This window comes from Vombatus ursinus, unplaced genomic scaffold (assembly GCF_900497805.2).
Source record: "Vombatus ursinus unplaced genomic scaffold, bare-nosed wombat genome assembly UNPS02012179.1, whole genome shotgun sequence".
Classification (NCBI taxonomy): Eukaryota; Metazoa; Chordata; class Mammalia; order Diprotodontia; family Vombatidae; genus Vombatus; species Vombatus ursinus.
Window position 1 is genome coordinate 522,281 of NW_020951957.1, and position 26,436 is coordinate 548,716.

Genomic DNA, 26,436 nt, shown 5'->3' on the forward strand with positions numbered 1-26,436 from the left:
ATATGAAGAAGTAGAATCCATACATTAAAACTGGGCTGGACAGAAAAGAGGACATTAAAGCTTGAATTCACTTTATATATATTCTTGAAAAGTTATGTGAAAATCAAGTATGTGTATGTGGTCATTGTTGACTTCCATTTTAATGTAAGAGATATATTCAGGAAATATTTTGCCTTCAACATGTAACGAAATTTATACTTTAAGATCCTAGCATTAAGGATATTCTGTCATAGTGTATAGTCTTTAATTCTTACATGCTATCCCTACAAAATGGTGAGAGTCAACCCCTGTAGCCTAGGAAGCTAGTGCATAGAGTGGCTGCAGGAGGAAAGGAGGGGAGGGAAGCATTTGTATAAACATTTAAAAGGAAGGATAGTCTTGAGTTCAGAATTACTCTTCTTCATTGGCTTTAGGGGCTGAGATTGTGGCTTTTTTTTTTGTATTTTCAATCTTTCCTTTTTTGATGGCTTTCCCCTTATTGTACACACTCAAATCTCTCTAATCCTTAAAACAAAACAAAACAAAACAAAAAAACCTCTTAATAAGACCCTACCATCCCTTCAAGTCATCTTGTTTCTCCTTCCTTTCGAAGACTCATTCCCAGAAATAGCTGTCCCTGATCACTGCCTCTGCTTTTTCTATTGGCACTCTTCACCTCAGCTATAATAGAATAACGTGGTTTTCAACCTCAACCCTCCACTGAAACTATTGTCTCCAACGTATCTGTTACTTCATAATTTCTAAGTCCAGTCTCTTTTTCACAGTCCTTACGATTCTTGACCTCACTGTAGCATTTGTCGTTGTAGTTCACCTATTTTTGTGATACTAATGTTTTTTCTCCTACCTTTCTGGCTGTTCCTCCATATTTTCCTTTACTGGATCATCATCCAGGATACACCTGTGGATACACCTCAAGATTTTGTCTTGGGTCCTCTTAATTTTTCTGGTCAAACTCCCTTTGTGATCTCAATAGCTCTGGAGGATTCTGTTATCATCTATGCAAATTATTTCCGAAGGTTAGCCTTTGATTCTCCTCTGAGCTCTTTTCCATCTTCTCCAGTGCCTATTTAACATGTCAATCTGGATGTCCTATAGGCATCTCAAAATTAGCATGTCTTAAACAGAATTCAGTTATCACTTCCCACTTCACCCCCTGCCCCAACCTATTTCCTCTTCCTAAATTCTTTATTTATATTGAGAGCACCACCATTTAAAAAATTCTCTATAAGCACTAAAGTGATAGTCCTAAATCACAAGCCTGACCATGTCTCCTGCTCAAAAAAGCTCCAGTACCTCTCTGGAGCACTCAGCCCCCTTCCCAGTCTGACTGTAGCCTACTATTCCAGATCATTTCACATTACTTCTCCAAACCCTACAGTTTAGTCAAATTGTCCTATTTGTTTTCCATGCAGGACATTTCATTTCCTATCTTCCTGCCTTTGTAGAGACTGTTCACCAAGCCTGGAATGCATTTCCATCCCTGGCCTTCTTCCAAGCTCAGGTTAAGCACCATCTCCTACATGAGGCATGTTTTGATATCTTTCCCCTCCCAGATACTAGGTTTTCCTTTTCCCCATTACCTTGGCTTTTGAATATATTTTATACTTATTTGGGGAGGGGGCAGCATTTTATACTTGTGTCTCAATTTATATAATTCTGGAAGGCCTAGACATTTTGAATCAATCAAAAGTGTAAACTATGTGTGAATAAATTCAAGACGCTTAATTGACTCTACTAGTCAAAAATATGACAGTGAAGACACAAAGGAAATGTATTGGGATGTCTTGGTTGAAGGAATCAAATATACCTCTCTGCCTACAAATATCATAGTTAAGCAAGTAAGCATAGAATCAAGCATTCTAACTAGAGCATTAGACCTACTGTATTGGGGAATTACTACCTTCTCCTCCCTCCAGCTGCATTGACCATTGGGATGACCTTATGAATTTAAGATTTATTATTATGGAAGCAGTAGCAGTGGCTGAGAGCAGAGTCTGTATGAAGAGCAGGGAGAGACCCCAAGACAAACTAGAAACAACTTAGGACCCTTAGAACTAACCGTTAGAACCCATTTGAGAACTGCTACATGTAATGGTAACTTCATGAATATTCCATGAAGAGAGAAAAGGACGTCAGTAATTAGGGGCTGTGAGTAACCTTTTTGCTAGATGTGCTTTAAGCTTGAGCCCACTTTACCCATATATCATCTAAGTGATTGTGGGAGAGCGTGTCCTATACTTTTGGGGATCATTATTTTTGTATTAACTGCCCCTGCTGAACCTGCTTAGTAAGTACCCCTTTCTTTTTCTTTTAAAAAAAATTTTTTTGAAGTACCCCTTTCTAAAAGGTGGTTGTCTGGCTGTCAGTAGGAAGCATACCATTTGGGGACTTCTGAGTGACTACTAGAAAATCCTCAACCCCTCAGAGCTATATATAATAGCTATATATTACCAACGGGAGCCGAAGTCATTTGCCCTCTGGTGAGCCAGTAAGTAACTTGGTAAAGGCCAGAGGAGGAGGAGTACATTTATATGATGAATACATGATGAGTCCTCCTAATAGAAAGTAACAATAGTTCTTTGAAGTTAAGAACTGTTTTGTTTTTGTCTTTTGTATTCTTTCTATCTTCTCTCTTCTCCCTTGCAGTAAATATTTGAGATTGGTTTAAAAATGCTTATTATTAATGGTTCCAAATCACATGATTGGTTTAAAAAATCTTTATCTTTTAAAATTAGTTTTAATGTGTGTAGACATTTTATAAAGAATGTAGCATAGGAGCTCTATAAATGATGTAACATTTTCCAGCTGGAAAAGAGTAAAACAGATATGGCAAAGAGAAAATTGAAGTCTGTTTACATAGGTGAGGAAATATCATGTCTGTACCAAACTTCTTAAATGAGTTCAAGTTTCCTTGCCCAGAAGTACTGTATTCAAGGTATATTAAAATAACTTGGTAATGGTCACTGTAATACAGTTGATAATCTTTAAGGCAAGAGTTCTCAAACTTTCTGCAAAGTTTCAGGTCCTAGTTCTTGCCTCAAAAGTCAAGAAGAATAAACCCAATTCCTATTCCACATAAGTGCCCTTCAAACATTTGAAAATAGCTATTTTGTTTTATTTATGAAAAAAAATAGTAAGTTTAAAAGCCTCTTTTTAAAATTAATTAATTTTTAGTTTTCAGCAATCACTTCCATAAGCTTTTGAGTTTTAAATTTTCTCCCCCTCCTTCCCTGCCTCCTTCCCCAAGACAGCATGCAATCTGATAGAGGTTCTACATATACATTCCTATTAAACATATTTTCACATTAGTTATGTTTTAAGGAAGAATTAGAACCAATAGAAAGAACCACAAGAAAGAGGAAACAAAACAAAACAGAAGAAAAAAAAAAGAGCAAAGAGTATGCTTCAATCTGCATTCAAACTCCATAGTTCTTTCTCTGGGTGTGGATAGCATTTTCCATCATGAAACTTCTGGAGATGTCTTAGATCCTTGCATTGCTGAGAAGAGCTCAGTCTATCAAAGTTAGTAACGGCTGTTACTGTATACAATGTTCTCCTGGTTCTGCTCACTTCACTCAGTATCAGTCCCTATGAGTCTTTAAAGTTTTTCTGAAGTCTGCTTGCTCATCATTTCTTATAGCACAATAGTATTCCATTACATTTCTATACCACAACTTGTTCAGCCATTCCCCAGCTGATGGGCATGGCCTCAATTTCCAATTCTTTGCCACCACGAAAAGAACTGCTATAAATATTTTTGTACATGTGGATCCTTTTCCCATTTTTATGATCTCTTTGGGATAAAGCCCTAGAAGTGCTGTTGCTGAGTCAAAGGGTATGCACATTTTTATAGACCTTTAGTTCATTGCTCTCCAGAATGGTTGGATCAGTTCAGAACTCCAACAATGCATTAGTGTTTCAATTTTCCCACATCTTCTCCAATGTTTATCATTTTCCTGTTTTGTCATATTAGCCAATCTGATAGATGTGATGTGGTTGTTTTCATTTGCATTTCTCTAATCAATAGTGCTTCAGAGCATTTTTTTATATGACTATAGATAGCTTTAATTTCTTCATCTGAAAACTGCCTGTTCATATCCTTTGACCATTTATCAATTGAGGAATGACTTGTATTCTTATAAATTTGACTTCTCTATATGTTTTAGAAATGAGGCCCTTATCAGAAACACTGGATGTAAAGATTCTTTCTCAGTTTTCTGCTTCCCTCCTAATCTTGGTTGCATTGACTTTGTGAAAAACCTGTTCAATTTAATGTAATCAAAATTATCTATTTTGTATTTCGTAATGTTCTCTATCTCGTTTGGTCATAAATTCTTCTGTTCTCCATAAATCTGACAGGTAAACTATTTCTTGCTCTCCCAGTTTGCTTATAATGTCAGCCTTTATATCTAAATCATGTACCCATTTTGACTTTATTTTGGCATATGGTGTACGATTTTGGTCTATGCCTAGTTTCTGCCATACTCTTTTCCAGTTTTCCCAGCAGTTTTTGTCAAATAGTGAGTTTTTATCACAGAAGTTGGGGTGTTTGGGTTTCTCAAACAGTAGATTACTATAGCCATTGACAACTGTGTCTTGCATACCTAAGCTATTCCACTGATCTACCATTCTATTTCTTAGCCAGTACCAAGTAATTTTGATGATTGCTGCTTTATAATATAATTTAATATCTGAAACGGCTAGGCCACCTTCCTTAGCATTTTTTTTTTCATTAGTTCCCTTGGTATTCTGGACCTTTTGTTCTTCTAAAAGTCTAACTCTTTTAAAAGCCAAACTGTTTTTTTGAAAACACTTCACTTTAAAGAAAGCTACTTTTGGAACTCCTTTCTTTTTCTTTTCTTTCTTTCTTTCTTTCTTTTTTTTGGGGGAGGGGTGAGGCAGTCAGAGTTAAGTGACTTGCCCAGGGTCACACAGCTAAGAGGTGGCAAGTGTCTGAGGCAGGATTTGAACTCAGGTCCTCTTGACTCCAGGACAGGTGCTCTATCCACTGGGCCACCTAGTCACCCCACACTTTTGGAACTCTTGCAATAAAATTAAAATTAAAAAAAGCTTAGTATTAATTATACAAATCATATGACTTTAAAAATCTTTTAAAATCAGTTTTATTCTGAATTTAACACTGTTATATCCTCAATGTGGATATGATTGTTTATTGTTAAGTTTTATTTATAATTGGGAACAGTTTTGGATGCTTTTAGCTCAACTTTATGATGCTTCATGGCAATTTTTATTTCCTCTACTATTTGTATAAGCCATTGTGATGAAGGACTATTTTAATCCATTACATTTTTGCTTGTGTAATTAGAAAGTTTGGCTTTAAAATTTATTATCTTGTTCATAAAACATGGTAACTATTTTCAAATATTTGAAAGGCCCTTGTGTGGAATAGAGATTAGGTTTTTTCTGCTTGACTTTGAGTCAAGAACTAGAATCAGTGGGTTGAAGTTTCAGGAGGCAAGTTGAGTTCAACCTAAGGAAGAAATTTGCAGTAATTAGTGTTGTTTGAAATGTAATGATGTTTGAGGTAGTGAGTTCCTTGTCATTCAAAATATTTAGGCAGAGTCTAGATGGCCACTTGTTAGGGATGTTTTATAGGGAATTTTTGCATCATATAAGGGGCTGTAGTCGATAATTACTGAAATTTTGTGTAATGCATATTCTGTAAATTTGATTAGATTTGGGGAGTATAAGAGAAGAATTAAAGAGGCCTCTGAGGGTTGGTTTGTTTGTTTGTTTGTTTGTTTGGTTTTTTTTTGTGAGGCAATTGGGGTTAAGTGACTTGCCCAGGGTTACACAGCTAGTAAGTATCAACTGTCTGAGGCCAGATGGTCGTTGTGGTTTTGAGTAGAGAGGTATGAAATTTGGAGAATTTTTTTTTTTAATTTTAAGATGATGGCAAGAATCCTTAACTGTAATCATTTTTTAGATGGGAGACAAGATGAGGAGAGAGTCAGAGTTTGTAAATAAAGATTTGAGATTGGAATCTTGCTTAGAAATGATAATTGAAGTTGGAGGAGTATATGAGACTTTTTAGGGAAGAGAGAGAACGAAGGGTTGAGAACTGAGTTATATTTAGGAGAGAAAGGAGCCAGCAAAGACTTTGAAGGAGTGGTCAGAAAGATAGGAGGAAAACTGGCTTTGACTGATATTAAGAGAGCAGAGACTTTAGAAGAGGAAGGTGGAGGCAGAGGGAGCTGGCCACTCCTAGGGGGAGAAGTTCAGCCATGTTTCATTCTACTGCCATGATAATTTTCCTTAGGCATTAATCTAATCTGGTCATGCTCCTCTGCTGAAAAATCTTCAGTAGCTCATTATTACCTAAAATTTAAGGCCATGCACAATCTGGAGTCGCCCTTCCTTTCTTGGATGTATTTCGTATTTTTCCCTCTCCATGTGCTGTACTTAGTAGTAGTAGTAATTCCCATCTACGTAAGATTATAGGTCCATAGATTTGAAGCTGGGATGGTCTTGTCCTTTTCTTTAAAGATTATGAAACAGAGTCCCAGAGAAGTTAAACAAGTCACAACTCACCCAAGGTCATACAAATTGAGTGCCACATGCAGGATTTTAACTCAGTTCTTCCTGATTAAAAGTTCAGGACTGTATCTGCTACACCATGGTGTCTCTCATATTGTACTTTTTAAGGTTTATGAAGTACTTTCCTGAACAACTATAGGAGGCAAGTAGATCTAGCATTATTACCCACATCTGAACAAAGAGCAAACTGAAATAGCAAGTTTAATAGACTTCTGTTCATAGTTATACAACTAGTAAGTATTGAATCAGGAATTAAGCCAGATCTTCTGACTCCCAAATATAGAACTCTTTCTATTATGCCATGCTGTGCTAGCTGAAGTGGAATACTCTTCTCCTCCTCCCTCCCCCCGAAGCCGAATCATCTGGTATTTTTTAGCCTTCATCCGTTTCCTCACAGTTACCCATGCCAGTAGTCTCTTCCTTCCCCCTTTTTGCCTATTGAATTCTTCTCATCAATTAAAGCCTAATTCAAATGAGTTCTATGGGGAGGTTTCCTTAATCTGGTGTTTTCCTTTCTCCCTCAGAATTTAAATAGCATTTTTGCTTTCCAACTTTATAAAAACAATGTTTAATAAATGCATTATATAATGTATTTATGCCTAATATTCATCCATTTGGCCATAAACTTTTTGAGAGCTCTTATCTTAGCTTTATATTTCTTCCAGTACCTAGCACTGTGCTCCATACCTGATAGAGGTTTAATCCATGCTTGTCGAAGGGAAGGTAAGAAGTAAAAATAAATAAATAAATAAATAAATGAGAGAAATAGCTAGAAGAACAGTAGATTCAAATTAGGGGCTTTTGCAAGGTAGGAAGCATTTATATTTGTTCAAACATGCATATTTGAAGGCAGAGAGAAGAAAGGGAATAAGCATTTATTAAGCACTTGGTATGTGCTAGGCACTGTGCTAAGTACTTTACAAATAGCTTATTCCATCCATACAACAACCTTGGGAGGTAGGAGCTGTTATCATCCTCATTTTACACTTGAGGAAACTGAGGCAGACAGAAGTTAAATGATTTGTAGAAAGAAGTGTTTGAGGCTGTATTTGACCTCAGATCTTCTTCATTCCAGGCCCATCACTTCATCTACTGTTTCATCTAGTTGCCTTTAGGTAGATTTGGAAGTGAATAAATGACCAGACCCAAAGTGCAGTGATTAATATTGCAGTGATCATTGTCAGCTTGGAAGTATGGGAAGATTCTGGTGGATGTCTTTAGGGATCTTTCCTTGGATCTTTTCCTTGGATCTTTCCATTCTCCATTTTATCAGTGACTTGAATGAAGCCATAGATGTCATACCTTCATGCCCCCTAATGACTGTCAGAGCTGTATCTTGGGTATGACCTCTCACTGTATTCAATCTGAGACTGCTCAAGAGTTAGAGAGACATGATTTAGGGTCCTGGGTTTGATACTTGCTGAATTTAGGACCTCGCACAAGTCATTCCATGTTGTCTGAGCTTTGTTTTCTACAACTATGGAATAGGGATAAAGAATACACAATTTATCTCATAGGTTGTGAGGAAAATTCTTTGTTAACCTGTGAGTGTTGTGTAAAGGTGAAGCAGCTTTGTGTAGTAGATCAAGAACTAACGTGGAGTCAGGAAGACCTGGGTTCAAATCCTGCCCACTGACAAATACTGGCTTTTTATGTCAGTTCACAGCTTCTCAGTGTTCCAGTAAGCTCTCTAAAACAAGTGTTGAGAAAGTGTCACCTTGCTTTTAGTAGCTGAATTTTCCCCATGAAATCACAGATCTCATTTGCATTGACATTATCCTCTCCCAAGCTCGAAGGTAGACAAATTCCTCTTCATTTTCTAGGAATCCATGGAGATAGGGTTTTATTCCTCATTTCTCTAAAGCTTCAAAACTTTGCTTTCTTAAATTTCATCTTCATCTGACATCATTTCAAGAGTTCTAAGGCAAACCCTACTATTTCTCTTGAAGATACTGACAGTGTATCATGAAGGATTCATGATTTCATTTGTGTGGTTTATTCTACTGACACAGATCCAACCTTTTACATCGTTTTATAAGCTACTGTCACTTTAGAAAAAATCCATATAGTACTGAACCTTGTGTTTATAAGCCTCTCCTGAAACTTTGCTGTTTGGTCCTTATACAGCAAGAGCACACAGAGCCTTGTTAGTTTGTGAAAGCATGCCATTACTCAGGGTATCACCTCCATGACACTTATGGAGAAGGCCTTCAGGAGTGGTTTGGTGGAAATATTTAATATTTCGTTAGCTCTGTGGTCCCTTAAAAATTTATACTTTTTGATTTGACCCATTCATATTCCCAACAAATACCTCCTATAAGTTATATTCCCAGAAGAAGCTAAAGTCACTTGATATCGTGGTTGTGACTGATACAGTTCATGCTACTTTCTACTTTTGTTCCATTTGTTAACAGAAGGGATGTGTGCTTTTACTTCAGGAATTTAGGCAACATTTTTATACGTCGTATTTTGTTGCAGTTGAGTAGTTGTCTTCATTTCCATTGTTGTTGTCATTGTGTGTATTGTTCTATTTGGTTCTGTTTTCTTCATTCTTTAGTCTTAAGTGATTCTTTCTAAGTTTCTCTGAGCTCTTTCCTAGTTGTTTTGTGATTTCATCATTGTGAATACTCCCTCTACTGGTACCCCTCAACACTCATTCTTGCTTTTTCATCCTATGCTTTTTTTTTAATCCATGACTTTTCAGAAGTCTCCTATAGAAAATTCACTTAGTGTGCTAGTTCAATATGTGGGCACCATAGAAGGAATCAGTAGAAAGGGAAAAAGTGAAAATTAAAGTGAAAAGACTGGGGGTGGGAGGGATATTATGTACTAGGGAATATGGAAATGGAGAAGATCAAAGGGAATATACAATCATGCAGGAAGGTTGATCTTGGCAAGCAAAAGGATCACCTCTTCATCAGACTGGAGTAAAGGAAGAGAGAATGGGTGATGATGTGCCCTTTATTATAAAAATGAGCTCCAGTCTGATAGACTTCCAGTTTTTATTAAAAATTTTCGAACATATTACTTTTTCCATCGTCCATTGATCAAGCAGAGAGACTGGAAACATTAAGTAAATTCAGGCAGTGGAATGAAAGTGTCCTTTCAAATTTCTCTTTTTCTCTCTGTGCTAGAAAATGATAGGATCCTGTGTTGGTTCACCTCAAGGGTTTAGTGGCCCTAGCAGTCAACTTTAGAAATTCTTTTTTTTTTTTTTTTTTGGAGAGACAATTGGGGTTAAGTGAAACTTTAGAAATTCTTTAGCAGAATATTAATAAAATATTAGCATTGTACAATGTTGCTTTTTAAATCTATGTTTTAAAAAATTTGCTACAAATTATGATTTTTAGTGTAGCAACTTTTTTTCCCCTAGGAAATGTAGCTCTGAAGTGAGAATATGTATGTGGGAAACTAAATTTCTTTTAAAAATTTATCTTTATGTCTTTCATTTTTATATCATGTTTTTTATTAAATAATTTTTATGATGTTTTGCTTTCCCAGCCTGTTAAGTTTTTCTTATATGCCTCTTACCATCCCTCTTCAAAGACATCCTTTATTTATCTGTTCCATCCAATTCTCCTCCCACTAAGAAAAAAATAAAAAAATTAAGCCCTCAATAGACAGAAAACATAGTCTTACAAGACAAATGCTAGCATTGACCACACCTGGAGAAGTATGTCTCTTAATACATTATTTAAATTCATCATTTTTCTGAATTCTGTTTTACTCTGAATATTCGTATTCAGTCATTTTGTATTTATGGTTTATCATTTTTGTTGATTAAGATCTAAAGTCTTTGAGAGCTGTGTTTTTGTATGTCAACATTGTATACATTGATTTCCTAGTTTTGCTCATTTTACTCAGCATCAGTTCTTACAGGTCTTCCCAGTTTTTTCTGAAACTGTCCATTTCTTAATTTCTTATGGAACAATACCATTCCATTATATTCATACTATATACAGACTACATATTACAGTTTGTTTATCCATTTTCCAATAGGAGGACACCCCCTTAGTTTCCAATTTTTGGCTGCCATAAAAAGAACAATAACATTTTTTTGTACTTGTAGGTTTTTTCCCCTCCCCCCCCTTTTTTAAAGTGGGGGTAGTGGTGGGGCTTAATAATAATATAGCAGGTTGGGTTAGAGGGTATGCATAGTTTAATAACTTTTAGGGGCATAGTTCCAAACTGATTTCTAGAATGTCTGGCCAATTCATAGTTCCACAGTAGTATTTTGCCCTTTTTCCCACAGCCCTTTCCAACATATATCGTTTTCTTCTCTTGTCGGCTTTGCCAATCTGATGGGGTAGGGTGTAGCTTCAGAGTTGCTTTGAGTTTTTCTAATTACTAGTCATTTAGAACATTTTTTTTCTGTGATTCTTGATAAATTTCATTTCTTCCTTTGAAAACTTCCAGCTCATTATCTTTTTGACAATGGGAAATTAAATTTAAAAAATCAGTCCACCTAAAAATTTTTAGGGTTGGTCTTCTGCATAAATCAAGGTCCGTCTAATTGCTTTTATAGATTGAATGAAAAGAAAGTTTGAGTTAAGTTAGTTTGAAATCATTTTGAAACAAAAGAGAAAGATATTTGAGGGAGACAGTGGTCTGATAATTCAGAAGATGTTACAGATATTTTAAATTATAATTGTTTCCAGTGACTACATTTGAAAGTACAATATGGAAGCAGCTTAAATCAGTTCATTTTATAGTAAAATACAGTATGTGGTATGCTTTGTTTAACCATGAGACTGCATCATAAACTACCCATACAAATTTACCTTACCACTTTGTAGTGACATCTTGTACATTACTTTTGAATGTTTTAAAGAATAAAAGGAATGGTATAGAAAACTAAAAAAATAGCCTTCGTTTCACTGTATGAGTTAGGTACATATTTTCAGTAGTGGTTTGCCAAAGACACATCATTCCTAGACCAGGATGATTGTCAGATAGTTTTCATTATATAAGAACATGTTGAATATACTACTTGAATACTTTATGAAGGAAAATATAACTTCTATAAAGGGATAAAAGTTTTATTCTTAATCTTTATATATGTCATCACCCTTATGGATGGTATATTCCTAAATAGAATATGCTCATTCGTGCCCTCTTTTGACATAGGGATGTAGTAAGCTTAGCACTTTTTCATAGATGAAAAAGGGTAAAAACTGAAACAGCATTTCAAAATATTTAAGTAATTTAATTTTTTTTTGAATTTTGTTTATAACTGTTTCTTAATTTTTCCAATTTTTTTAGACTCCTTGGTTAACCATCTTCAGAAGAGTGGATTTCTGATGTACCAAACTCCATGTCTCTCATTGAAAGTAAAATATGATATCACAGATAAGCAGCATTGACAACTATCCATGAAACTTTGTATATCTTAATATCAGCCCTCGAAGCTTCCCCAGGGAACGCATAATGACATCTGCAGTGGTTGACAATGGGGGTTCTGTTTTGGAGCTTTCCAGCAATGGAATAGAAAATCAAGAGGTTTGGAATTCACTGTGTTCCATTTAAATTGCATTTATATTTTATTATGTAGAAATTCATAGGTAATTCTTATTTTAAATAATAAGAACATGTTGCACAATTTTTGTCATGCAGAATGTTCTATACATGAGACATGATATATAGCCTCATATACTTTTAAATTGTGGACAATAAAAGTACAGTGAAACAATATAATACTTTATGCTTATACGGTGCTTTATAGTTTGCAAAGCTCTTTTTGTATATAGTATCTCATTTGATTTTATCCTCACAACAGTCCAGGCAGGTGTTAATGATCTTTATTTTATATTTGAGGAACCTGAGGTTCTGAGAAGTTAGTGACTAGCCCAGTATTACACAGCTAATAAGGAGGTGAACCAGGTCTGAAATTGAACCCAGGTCTAAAGATTTTAAGGCTATGTTCTTTTTAATGCTACGTCTCTTTAATGGTGTCATGGGGCATCATAGCACTTTTGTTGAAGGATAGTATACATGGAATTAAGAATTGAGATGAGAGAAGCAACTGTGAAACATGATTTTGAGATTAGGGAGTACCTTAACCCTTAAGTTAATAATTTTAAACAGATACTGGTTTGGACTTTCATAGGACAATTTTAAAGACATTTAAAAATTATAAAATTAGTCATTAACTATAATCTTAAAATGTTATTTTAGAGTTAATTTTCATTGAGATTTAGGTATATAATAGTATGACTTTATGTAAATTTTAATAAGGGGAATAAATATTTATATAGTGCCTACTACGTGCCAGGCATTGTGCTAAGCGCTTTTTACAAATACTATCTCATCAGGTCCTCACAACCACCCTGTGAGGTAGATGCTGTTGTTATTCCCATTTTACAGTTGAGGAAACTGAGGCAAACAGAGGTTAAGTGACTTGGCAATGAATGTGTTGTTGAATTTGAGACTTAGATTTCAGTCTGAGTTATACCTTAACTCAACTTATCTTCCCATAGTGCATATTATGTTCCAAAAGATAGTAAATTTTTCTGTATAAAAATTTAGATTTTAACATACTTTATTAATCTATGATTTTTTTTTCAGTCTGGGTACTTCCTCCACTGACACAGGTCACAACCCCATTATAATTTAATAGATGGTCTTCCAAAAGTTGCTCTGGCTGAAAAACTCACCTTGTGGTGGATACGATACAGCTTTTGAACACAACTGGACTGGTCTTTGAGTACAGATGGAAGGTCAATCACCAATCCCTCTTCTTGCTCTAACATTCTATCAATCTTGAAGCAGCTAATGAGTAGAGATCAATTCCAGTCATTTCCTGTCTCCCACACTGCTTTTTATCAGTCGCTTTAGCAAATGACCTGAGCAGTGAGGCAAGGTTGGAAGGGGATCTTGGCCGTCATCTAATCCAGCCTCCTCCTTTTACAGAGAAGGAAACTGAGGTCCAAAGATGTGAAATGATTTGTCCAAAGCCAGGATTCGTTTAGTCCCTGGTCTTGCGTTTGTTTCTAAATCCAGTTGGTGTTCTTCCCACCACACAATGCCATGATTTAGCTGCTAGTCTAATCCTGCTTTTGGGAAGTTCTTTTTAAGTTTATAAAGCTGATTTATATTCTTGCTTCCCACCCTGTAGCCACTCACAAAGTATTTTTTGGTTGTTGTTGTTACTGATCAGTGTTAGTGTACAGATTCTTAAGGACTCCATCTTCTGAATTGTTTTTGATTTCTAATCTCAATCCTAAATAAAACCTTCCCATCCGCTTGTGAGACATAAAAATCAGATGATCTATTTAATTGCTTATTTTGAAAAAAAATTATATTTAGTGTGTACAAAATAGTACAGATTGAGTGTATAAGAATTTGTGATTGACTTCAGGGTTTGTGGATAATAAGTTTCATTTAGAAAAAAATTTGCTCTTTTAGGAAGGTGAACAAGTTTCCAAATATCCAGCAGTGATTGTGGAGCCAGTTCCAAGTGCCAGATTAGACCAGGGCTATGCAGCCCAGGTTCTAGTCTATGATGATGAGACTTACATGATCCAAGATGTGGCAGAAGAGCAAGAAGTTGAAACTGAGACTGTGGAATCAGGTAGATCTTTAAACAAATATATTTTTTATAAAGTCTTTTTGTGGGATTCACTATTCTTACGTAAATTGTATAGTGGGGCTCCTTCTAGTTTGGAATTAGTGGAAAGGTTTACCTTAAAATTTGCTTAAGGAGTTTTATTTCTAGAAGCACCAGGAGAGCTTTATATAATTCTGTGTTGTTTAGGACACTGCCCTGTGTCATGGACCTCATGACCAAAATTATTTTCTGCATTTACTTTCCAAGTGCTGCTTCATGCATCCTGCTTTTCATTCTTGATGCCCTTTTCTTTCTTGCATACAGCAGTAACAAAATAATAGGTTCAGAGCTGGAAAAGCCCTAAGAAGTCATCTAATTTTATCCTCTCCTTTTATAGGTGATGAAGCAGGGATACAGAGGGGGTTAGTACCTAGCCCAGGGTCATAGGGGGAGTTGGAGAGGCAAGGCCACAACTCAAACCCAGCCTCTCTGACTAAAGATCCACACTATTGTTTTTTCCATTCCACTTAGTTAACCTACTTGTAGAGGCAAAAAGGAAAAGTAGCACATAGTCCAATGCATTGACACCTAATAGAGGCTGTCCTTCTCATTTCTCATTAGAATTAAAATAGGATTTTTGGAAAAAGGGAGAGCTTTGGAGAAAAGAATGGGCATGTCTGTAGCATTTTTATGTAAAGAGTTAAAAAAACTAATGGATTTGTCTTTTCAGGGATCTCTAGAAACTATCCGTCATGAATGGGGAAAGTACTCTTCTAGTATTTATTTAGTATTAATAGTTTATTAAACAGTTGTCAGTAATCTAGAATAAATGCACATAGAAAAAGCATTTCACATAGCTGGAAGATTTTATGCCATTTATTTTTTGCTGTAAGATTTTACTTGAAGTTTTCATTGGTGGGGGGTAGGGGATCATAAAAGCAGAATTGTTTGAACCATTTTGCCATCATTGCTTTACACTAATCCCCTAAAAGTTACCTTCAGAAAAAACAATTTTTAAAAATATGGTATAAATAACAAATAGAAGTTCTTATATACATTTATTTTGATATTTGTTTAATCTAATAGATGTTTGTGGAACAGAATTAATTATGCCCCACAAAATGCCTTGTTTAAAGAACTTCAGTATAATAAATAAGCTTAATAGTGGACATAGTTATTTACCAACAAGTGGAAAACAGAGTAGGGTTTACTCATTATTCTCATCAGTGGAAGAGATCGAAGGTATTTACAAACCAAAAATAATTTGTATTTGTCCTTAGAAATGCTTTCTTTTATTGACATAGGTGTTTATCTGATAATCTGGGAATATGGTAAAAAAGAACTTGGAAGGTGGTAATTTCTTTATCTTGACTTCCTACATAACGAACATCCCATTTCATTCTGGTAATAACATATCACTCTTTTAGACTATTGCAATGTTTGCCATTTTCTGAATCTTACTTAAAGAGAATGTGGTTGAATATAGGCTTCCAAATGGATTTCTCTGCATGTTGAGTAAATAATGAGAGATGAGATATCAGCAATATTGAATAAAAAAGCTTACACAGGTTGTAAATAAACGACAACATGAATTATCTGATAATCATAGTTAACTGAATTGTGTAAATCTGAAAATACAGATAGTAGTAATGCACTGATTACGGCATTTGTCCTTCCCAAAGAGTATTTTTTGTTGGTTTGCTGTGAGTTTTTTGACGGTCTCAAGTTATTTTACCATGTAGGGGAAATGATTATGATGGTATTTTTCTTGTTATCATCATGATCATGATCTATCATCATCTTGTTCTCATCTTCTTGGGAGTTTAGGTAGAAGTGGCCCTGGCACAAGTTGTTGTTCTGCTATTTTTCTTTTATATTTAATGTTTTTTGTATTGTTGTACATGTGGATGAAATAATTGCTGTTTTTAATCCAATGCCTATTATTATTGTCGATATTTGCATAAATATCACAGAGTGGAGAATTGGCAGTTATTTAGTCTATTTGATTATAGTCAAACACTTAATTTAGTGTTTCATAGACAGGCTTTGAGCACAAAACTGGTACAAATACAATGGAAAAGTATATGACTTTTCTGATCATTTTTAGGAGTTTATTGAAAGTGATGAGAAGCTGAGTATCTTTTCAGTTTGTTTTTGGCAGGATAAAGAAAGTTACAAGTATTATGACAGATGAACTTAACGTTATTTGCATGTGAAATGATTAGGAGAATAGTTTAAATATATGAAGTTTTTAAAATAAATACATGTGTTAACAGTGTGACTTGAAATTTTAACTGTGTGAACATTATTTAAAATAACAAACATAGTGATAAGCAAAGAAATAGAGTAGCAGGTATAAGAGACTCAGGTGAAATCTGCATGTAAAAGGTGTGAGGTTCTGAAGAAAGGGAAATTTTGCATGAGGTCTTTCCACCACGAAAAAGAAAAGCTATGATGATGAATGAAACAGATGAAAATTTTTATTTTAAAAGAAAATTTGGTCAAATAAAAAGAAAAAGAAGATAATTTCAGTAGCATAGTGTTTGAAGCTTTAAAGAAAAACAAAAATTGTATGTATTGGTGAAATTTGTGAAACTGAGGGCACCTTGGATATTCTGATCTTAGATTCACGCATGTGAACAAACAACAATGGCTACCGTATTCATGATATTAGAATTGCCTTGCTCAGCTTAATTTGTTCCTAGGATTATCATTATTTTAATGTAGCTAAAAATTAATTTCTTATTAGAAAAAGTGATTTATATAATTAGTTTGAGTATCGTTCAGGGATCAGTTTATTTTCAGTTCCTTTCTTGCCAGAGTTTAGCAAAATATGTATTATTTTTTCAGGCAATATGGCAAAGTTGGCTTAAAAGAATATATTGTCACTTCAGGGGTGATTTTTTGAAAAAGAATTAATAATCTCTTTAGATTTATTTTATTTTAACAGGAAGATAAGATGCTTTTGGCATATAATGAACCAAGTGTCATCCTGTATAAAAAATTATTTTAAAAGTTAATCTTAATTTAGATTCTGGCTCAAAGTAAATGAGAACTAATATTTGTAAAAAGTGCTTAACACAGTACCTGGCACATAGTAAGTACTATATAAATTCTTGTTCTCTTCTCCCCTTCCCCTCAAGTTCTCGAATGTAACTTTATAAAGATATTTAACTGGCGTAGATCAGTTTCAAGGTCATCTAATCTGGGCTTTAATTCATTTCTATTTAAAGAATCAAATGTTTCTTTCAAGTGAGTTGGAGACTGAATGTAACTTCATCATTTCAACACTTAGAAAATGGAAGTTATTCTTTGTATTAAGGTTCATTCTTAAATCTGCTTGATTTTTCTATAAGAAAAATCTGATCAATTTTTGTGAACTAAATTTGTAATTTAAATTCTAAAAACTTACTTTCACGTAAGTTAACAGGAAAATTAATTTTAAGAGAAGAGAATATTATATTTGATATTAACAGTATTAAAATTAGAAGGGGAAAATTTTTCAGATGGGTTAAATATTTTTGATTAGTGAGTTGAGATTAAAATAAAACAAAGTAGTTTAAAGACCAGTGTTTTCCTTGTACATCCAGGAAACTAATGCAAGTTTCATTCTATACATCACAATTCAGATTGTCTTAGTCTATGCATTAATACTAAAAATAGAATAATTTAAGTTCTTTTATTCATGCTGTTTAAACATTTTCATACTAAATTATTCAGGTTGTCTATCTAGCTGGCTCACTCACCCCAATTAGATTCCACCTTTTCATTTAATTTTGTGCTATGTAGACTTGTCACGTAGGAAGTATTCAAACAGGAGCCATTTTCTGGATTAGTATGATGCTGCTAGGAGAAGCAAGGATATAAGAGGCTTTAATGATTTAATTCTCATTCAGTGTTTTCTAAGTAATTTGACTGGAAAACACTTTTGGCTTTGAAATATACTGACAGATTACATAACTGATCACCCAGGGTGGGCAGGTACATTATTAGCCAGGGCCAGAGCTTTCTCAACAGAGTATGGGCAGAAATGAAAGTAAATCACAAGGTCACTATTAAGGCAGTTAACCTCTTGTTTTTTTGGAGGGGGCAGGGTATGAGTGGTGGAGTGTGGAGTGGAGTGAGGGTGGGTATGGTTTCCCATGTATATTTCTGTGGTGGTGTAATTTTTCAGTGTCTGTTCAGTATCTCTTCTTCTGGGCTATGTTATCCTCTTGAATTCAGGGTGGGAGTTAGAACTGAGGCTGGGAAAGAATGGAAGGCCAAAGGCTTGGTGTAGCCCTGGATAGTCCTGGTAGGATTGGAGGCCCTCGCTGAGTTAGAGGATGGATAACTTTTTCTAGATGGTGCATTTGGATAGAAATTTTCTTGTACAACTTCTATTAATATCATGTAGAACACCAGGGTTCTGTGGACCACTTTTTAGAACTGCTGATTTGATAATTTTTATTCATCTAAATATAGTATAATCTCAACATTTGATTAGTAGTTGTAATTATAGGTTATTCTACTTCCAACATTTTCCAGGCTTTGTAAGACTACTCAGCAATATTAAGTCTTACAGTGATAGACTGTATTTCTTTTGGGACTATAGCAATAGGTGTCTACATCTAGGTGGTTCTTTGGTAGTGATTATAGGCTTCGTCATTAGGAGGCCATTTAGTAGTGACAACAAATGTGAGTGTGAGTAGAGAAGTTAGAGATGATTTCATCCAACTTTCTCATTTTGCAGTTGTAGAAACAGGTTCATTGAGGTTAAATGACTGGCTCAAAGTAACATAGTAGCCCAGTTAGAATTCAAACCAGGATTTTTGACCTAAAATTCACCTAGAAGGGCTATGTTTTCTACTTTCCCAGTGTTGTGCTTAAATATAGACCAAGTATCTTTCTTAGTTTAGAGTTCCCTCACGCTGGGTATCTTATTGTATATTTTTTTAGGTATAAGTCTGCCAGAAACATTTTTGTTAATTTAACATTTATTCTAAATCCGAGCATTTCTAGTTTAGGGAAATGTCCATACTGTCTCTTCTCCCTGCAATGCTCCCCACCCCCCCCTTTTTTTTTTAACTGTAGGACTCTCTACAGCCAGATAATTTGAGGTTACATTTATAGGAAGCCTGAACAAGAAATGAAATGTTAAAATACGGTATTTGATAAACGTTCTATTTCATCTAATTGAACAATAGTCACTTAATCTTTTCCTTAAACTACTCTGTCTTTGACTACTCTGCCTGTACTTTTTGAAAGTAAAAAGAAGGAAAAAGAGTATTGCCCTTAAGTGGATACAAAACTAATCCTTTTGGCAATGGGTAAGACTTTGAGTTTATCGGAGAGATACAGATGGAATCTTTTGTTTTTAATTTGGTTACTATCCTTAATCTATTCCTCCCAGGCTTTTGTTTTTATTGTTCTTGACCTGCACACTTTCCTGACTTTTCTTAAGTGTAAAGTCTGGTCAGGATTCTAGACTAGAGAAAAAATTTATTTCTTAGTATTTCCAGTTGAACTGAAAAGGAGATTTTTACTATTCTTTCACATTTCCCCCTCATTTTGTTGTGAACACAACTATTTGAAATATAATCTCATTTTTGAGGTTATGCTAATAAGTAGCAAGATATATTACTCTAGTTGGTCCAAAATAATGGAGTTCTTTATGTTTTGATTTAAAACAGTAAGAAGATAAGAACTATTCTAGATGCTATACCAGTATGTCAAGTATAATAGGGTCGAAGGCATTGTTGTGAATTAGTGGAGAGGAAGAGTAAGACCCAGTGTTCAAATACACTTGAATATCTACCCAACAATTTAATATCCTGATCACTGGCCAGAAAGCTCTACACATTAACAAAACTCTCCATCATGTTGGGTTGACCATTGGATCAAATGAGGGGAAGAGAAATTGATTACAAATGAATGCTACTTGCATATAAAGGATGATTACTAATTTTAAAATTGATATTTTGTTTTTGTATCACTCACATTTTCCAATTTATCCTTATATGAAAGAGTAAAAAAAGAAATAAAAAGGCCAGTTCCACAAAACTAACCAACATATCATTGCAGTCCAACATTATTTGTATTCTTCCTCACCTCCGGTACCTCCAGCTCTGTAAAGAGGGGAGAAGAGTACATTCTGATATACCTTTTTTGGAACTAAGCTGGCTAGTTGGTAGTAGATAAAACTCTGGACTTGGAGTCTGGATCACCTGAGTTCAAATCCTGTGGAAGACACTTACCAGCTGTTTAAACTTGGGCAAGGAATTTAACCTCTGTCTCAGTTTCCTCTTTTGTAAAAATGGGAATAATTATAGTAGCTACCTTCCAGGGTAGTTATGGATCATATGAGAAATATTTATGAAGTGTTGTGCAAACAAAATGCTCTGTTATTTTATAGCATTCTATTTGGATTGTTGTTCTTTCTGTTTACATTGTTGTTTTCATTGTGAATATTATTTTCCTGGTTCTATTTACTTCATTTTGCATCAGTTTATGTAAGTTATGTAAGTCTGGACATGCCTGTGTTCATCATACTGTTTCTTGTATCAGTAATATCCATTACATTTATATACCATAGCTTGTTTAGCCATCTCTTTAAGCAATGGACATCAGTTTATTTTCCTTTCTTTGCTCCCACAAAAAGTGCTGCTGTAAACTTTTTGATGCATATTAGGCCTTTTTATCGTTGCCCCCCTTGAGGTATATGCCTAGCACTGGGCTCTGTGGGTTGAATGGTATGGATATTTCAGACACTTCAAGCTGCTTTCCACAGTGGTTAGACCAGTTCACAGCTCTGCCTATAGTGTATTAGTGTGCTTCTCTGCTCTCAACTACTCAAACATCTACTGTCCCTTTTTCCAGTTTGTTGGCTATAAGGTGAAATCTCCTAGTGCTTTTGATTTGCATTTCTTTTATTGTCAGTGATTCTGAGTATTCTTTCATGTGGTTGTTAATAGTTTGCAAATCTTTATTTTATTTTTTTTATTTTTAGGCAATTGGGGGTAAGTGACTTGCCCAGAGTCACACAGCTAGTGAGTGTCAAGTGTTTGGTCTGAGGCCAGGTTTGAACTCAGGTCCTCCTGACTTCAGGGCTGATGCTCTACCCACTGCGCCACCTAGCTGCCCCTGCAAATCTTCTTTTGAGCACTGTTTATTCATACCTATTGGGGAAATTTACTACCTTGTTAAAGTATAATTTTTACTCTTTTATTTTAAAGATCATACAAAAATTTAAAGACCTTAAGCTAGGTTATTAAATATTATCTTTAAAATCTAACATTTCTTCAGTTGTTTTTCAGTTGTGTCTGACTCTTTGTGACTCCATTTGGGGGTTTTCTAGGCAAAGATACTGGAGTGGTTTGCCATTTCCCTCACTCATTTTACAGATGAGGGAACTGAGGCAAACTTATAAAATTGCACAAATAGAGGTACCAGAAGATATATCTCTACAATAGACTCTTGAAGACTTTACCTATCTTTACCTTACTTCAGTATATCTTGTTTGCCTGAAATCTGGGAGAATGTGGCCTTCTTCCTGGGGCATGAGGCTGGCAAAACTCTTGAGTGCAGCTTGAACCAGATTAAAATGTAATTGGGAAATATTTAACAAAATAAACAAAAATACAGTAAATATAGACACGAAGCTGGACCTTAAGAGAGAGAGGATAGGCTGAATACATAGATCTGTGGGTGATTTACATAGAGATGATAATAGAACCCATGGAAAGTGATCAAACAAACAAGTCAGTCTTTAATTAGTGCCAGGCACTGCATTGGGTATTGCAGATACAAATAGAATAAATAAAACAGTTTTTACTTTAAAGTAGCTGAGGTTTTAATAGGACAAATATATAGAAATAGACATGATAAATATAAAGAGAATGTATACAAATAAATACAGAATAGTTAAGTTTGGGAGCAAGTGCTAGCAGTTGGAATCAGGAAAGGCTTCATGTGGAAGGTGGTACTTGAGCTGCTTCTTAAAGGTGGAAGTGAGGGGGTGGTCACTGCAGATGGGGGAGAAGGGTGTGTGTGCAAAGGCTTAGGGATAGGAAAAAGAATGCCATGTTGTGAAGAAGAGAGGCCAATTTGGTTGAATTCCAAGGTATGGAAGGGAGACCAATGTTGAGTGACGTTGGAAAGATTGGGGCTAGGGTGTAAAAGGCTTTCAGATCAGCACAGAGGACTTTGTACTTGATCCTGAAGGAAATAGGAAGCCTCTGGAATTGATCGAGTAGGAGATTGACAGACCCCAATCTTCATCCAAAGAAAATCACTTTAGTAGTAATGTGTAGGATGGTCTAGAATGTGAGAACCTTGGAGCAAGGAGATCAGTCAGGCTGTTGAACTATATCAAGGTGAAAGTTGATGAGGGCCTGATCTTAGGTGGTAGTTTTGTGGACAGAGAGAAGGGATTGGATTTGAGAGATAGTCTGGAGGTAATTTACTGATTGTAAATTCGAGGCAAAGGAGGAAGAGGGAGGATAATTCTGAGATAACAAACCTGGGAGACTAGAAGCGATGTGTGACGCTTTTGATAGAATTAGTGACATTTGGAGGAAGGGAAGGTTTTGGAGAAATGATAATTCGTTTGAATTTTGGACGTATAGAGTTTGAGATGTTTTAAGGACATGCAATTTGAAATGTCCATTATGTAATTTAGAGACGGAGGAGTGAAGCTAATGATTCCTGAGAGGTGTACAGAAAAAAAGAGGGCCCAGGAAAGAACCTTATCTTCTATTTCATGTACTGTTGGTATCAAACATTTTGGTACCTTATAATATTTTTTTTTGCATTGCACATTGCTTGTTTTATATGTCTGCTTTTTTCAATAATATTACAAGCTTCATGAGTGTGGGGTCATGTATTTTTTTTGTCTTTTGTATTTCCATGAACACTTTTGCCCAGTGTCAGATACAAAGTAGATTCCATGTTGAACTGAATTGAATTTTACTAATATTTGAAGAGCTGTGTATAAGCCTAAATATCTTCTAGTTTTATGGGCATGTTTTATTTTGAATACTTCACGATAATTTTTAAAATGAAAGCAACAATTCAGCAATCTAGATTTTGTGTTACCATACTGTTTTTAAAGTGCTTATGTTATTTCTGCCTTAGAAGTATAAATAAGTATTTGACTTGTGACAGAACCTTCAGCACTATAGCTGCATTGATAAACAAGGGTTTGGCCTGGGTAGTTGTGTAGGTTTTGAGAGGTTCCTCCCAAACCATTGGTTGGAGCAGTGATTTTTAGCTAGTTTGGTGGACATGAGGAAAGTGTTCTCAAGGCAGAGCGTAGAGAAAAAGGAACTTTTTTCTTTGGATGTTTTAAATTTCATTTTCATGCTTTTTGATGGTTGTGAACTACTCTACTCCAAACTTTAAAATATTGATTCCCCCCCCTTGTTTTTCCCTCCTCCTTCCTTTTTACTTCCTTTTTCCTGTTGGATTTCCCAGGGACAAAGGAATGTGTATGTGTGTGGCAGAGTGGGAAGGAAGGGTTCAGGTTATAGGTAGAGCTCTCTGTGGTAGATGATTTAGATATTTTACTGGTTTGCAGTATAGTTTGAGTTGGGAAACACTGGTATAAAGGATCCCTCATTCCTAGTTTTTTCCCTTTAAAAAGTTTTAGCCATGTCAGAATTGCATATGTCAAGTTTACAAATGTATTGCTAGTTTAAAAAAGGTTGAAAATCCTTGATTTATCATTATGTCACTTAAGTACTATTTTTACTTTGGTGCTAATGAGACTGGTCTTCCTGGTTGATCCCCATTTGAATCAGGTGGCTTGACCATATTTTTTTGCCACAGGTTGCACTTAGGGGGACTAGGCAGTGGAGGGTAGATGGATGAGTTAAGATCCTTGATGATTGCTAGGAAACAGCTCTTAGCTCCTATCTTGATAATGGTAAGTATTAACTTAAATGAAAGAAAGCATGTTGCCCATGGTGAGGGCAAAGGTGGGGGTGTCGGTGGGAGTGAGGGCATTTCCCGAAGCTGGACTTTCCAGGGAACTGTTTTACAGCTACTTCAAATGATAGTTCAGCTGAAAATCATGTTGATAGCTTGCAGATAGATATATCTGTTTCCTAATTCTACATTTTCATCCTTGAGATATCTTATGACACTTGCCTCAATGGGAATACTTTTCCTGTAACAGACACTCTAAGTTACGTATGAGAGCGAAGGGTGGGAGACAGAGTAAATTATTTCTGAGTCCTAGGGAAGGGATCTAAAAGGATGTTGGACAGAAGATTTTGGGAGTGGGTGTGAAATATACTTTAAGGCTGTTAATTTTTTTTATATATCCTTTTAAAAATGTCTTAGTATACTACAGAGAGATCAGAATAGAATGATGAATGAAAATAAAAGTTGAAATAACCAGGATCTTTTATTTGTGTATATGCGCATGTGTGTAAGATAAAATATCAGATGGACTTTTAAAAAATTCTCTCATGAACATCTTGATAATGCTAATTTTGTATTTTTTAAAATGCTGCCAAATTTTCTCTTTAAATTATTGGGAGTTCTTGGTAGAAATGTATTAAATTAATATTGGTGCTTGTTTTCTAGGAAACAAAGTTTTATCATTCTAGGTATTTATCATGGAGAGTTTATCATAGATTAGAGCTAGAAAGAACTTTGTAGGTTATCTGGTCCAAGTGTCTCATTTTACAGATGAGGAAATTGGAGACCAGTAGTAATCAGTACATGATGGAGATTTGAAACAACCTATTCTGGCTTCACAGCTAGGTGGCACAGTGGATAGAGCAGCAGGCCTGGCATCAGGAAGACCTGAGTTCTCAGATACGTACTAGTTGTATGACCCTGGACAAGTCACTTAACCCTGTTTGCCTCAGTTTCTTCTTCTGTAAAATGAGCTGGAGAAGGAAATGGCAAACCACTTCAGTATCTTTGCCAGAAAACCCCAAATAAATAAAGAGTTGGAAATGACTGAAAAACAACACAACTCTGACTTTAATACCTGTATACTTCCCACTGTACCACTATATGAGTTTAAAGATTAAATGACATAATACATTTTGAAAGATCTAGCAAGAAGGAAGTTCCTTTTGTTAATTGAGTATTTAGCTTGTTAGAATAGGTTTTTTTTTTTCTCCTGAACATATAAGGATTTTCCAAGAAGTCAAATTTCTCTTTTGTAGAGATTCAAGACTTACTTGACTTCATGGTGAACTGTTTTTGGTATAACTTTTTGTCTTTGTATCATCAGAAATCCTCCCTGTGGCACAAAAAGGACTGTTTTAATTAGAAAATATTGTTGCCACAGGGAGGTAGAAGATCTTCATGAAAAACTGGGGATCTGAAAAGGAGCCCCTTAACACCAGGAAAACCTGAAGGTGAAACTTGAGTGAGCGAGAAAGAAGACAGTGATGGTATGTTTGTTTATAAATTATTTAGATTACTTAAAACTTAACTTTGAACTAAAATCTTGAAAATACATTGGCTATGTGCCTATATTTGTTTAAATGGTGTTATGATACCTTTTAAAGGTAGGCGAAAGCAGATAGTAATACAGCAGTGTTATTAATTAAATGTTTTAAAAAACTCTGAAACTTTTCCCTGAAACACTTTGATGTCTTAAGTTGTCTCCCTCATTCCTAATCTTTACTTCTTTTTATAGATAAAACTCCAGGCTATTTCTTGCCTGTACTGCACGGGAGCTACTTACTACTGAGCATCTTCGTCTTTTTTTCATCTCCACTATTTACTTCTGTTTCTAGATTTCTTGTTTATTAACTTGAAATTGTTTCCTTTTGACTATATCATCTTTCAGAATTGAGCGTACTTGCAAAGTTCCTTCTAATGAATTGAAATGTCTGGAATTTTTACTTTTAAGTCCTCATTAAGTTCATTTACTTCAGACTTTAGAAATGTTAGAATTGAAACTGTATAGCAAAATTATTTTGTGCCTTTTCATCTATCAGTCCGAAAACATTCTTGGAGGAAAGATTTATTTAATCTTTTAATAAAGTTGTCATTTTGTATCATATCGGTAGAATTGATTTATCTCTAGGAAAATCTGAATTATTGGTCATTCAGCATTAAGATCAACGTTTGGGAAAATAATAAGTTCTAGTTGTGAAAGGTGCTGCTGCTTGCTGAATAAGGTGTCTAAATCTTGACAATATTTCAAAATAAATTTTCTGAAAAGTAAGCTTTTTTAAAAGATCAATATTTAATTTTACAGAAATTATTTACAGTGTTCAAGAAACTAGAATTTGGAAAGAGTATAAAATTTGAGAGAAAATCACTTCTGATACAGCACATTTATTTAAATTAAATGATATATTTTTTCTTAATTATGTGTTATC

At 35.0% G+C, this 26,436-nt stretch overlaps 1 protein-coding gene across 6 annotated transcripts in view; it reads left to right on the forward strand.

Moving 5' to 3' along the window:
• The window catches only part of ELF2 (E74 like ETS transcription factor 2), a 91,687-nt gene that overhangs the window by 15,452 nt on the left and 49,799 nt on the right, over positions 1-26,436 (forward strand). For 3 of the 6 annotated variants that reach the window (XM_027857534.1, XM_027857536.1, XM_027857535.1), the window contains exons 2-3: positions 11,821-12,057; positions 13,963-14,128. In XM_027857534.1, coding sequence (XP_027713335.1) covers positions 11,986-12,057; positions 13,963-14,128 — 238 coding nt within the window. In that variant the 5' untranslated portion in view covers positions 11,821-11,985. Of the gene's footprint in view, positions 1-11,820; positions 12,058-13,122; positions 13,275-13,962; positions 14,129-25,387; positions 25,498-26,436 lie in introns of those variants that run through there. The other 3 variants (XM_027857538.1, XM_027857541.1, XM_027857540.1) reach the window with 3 other exon arrangements.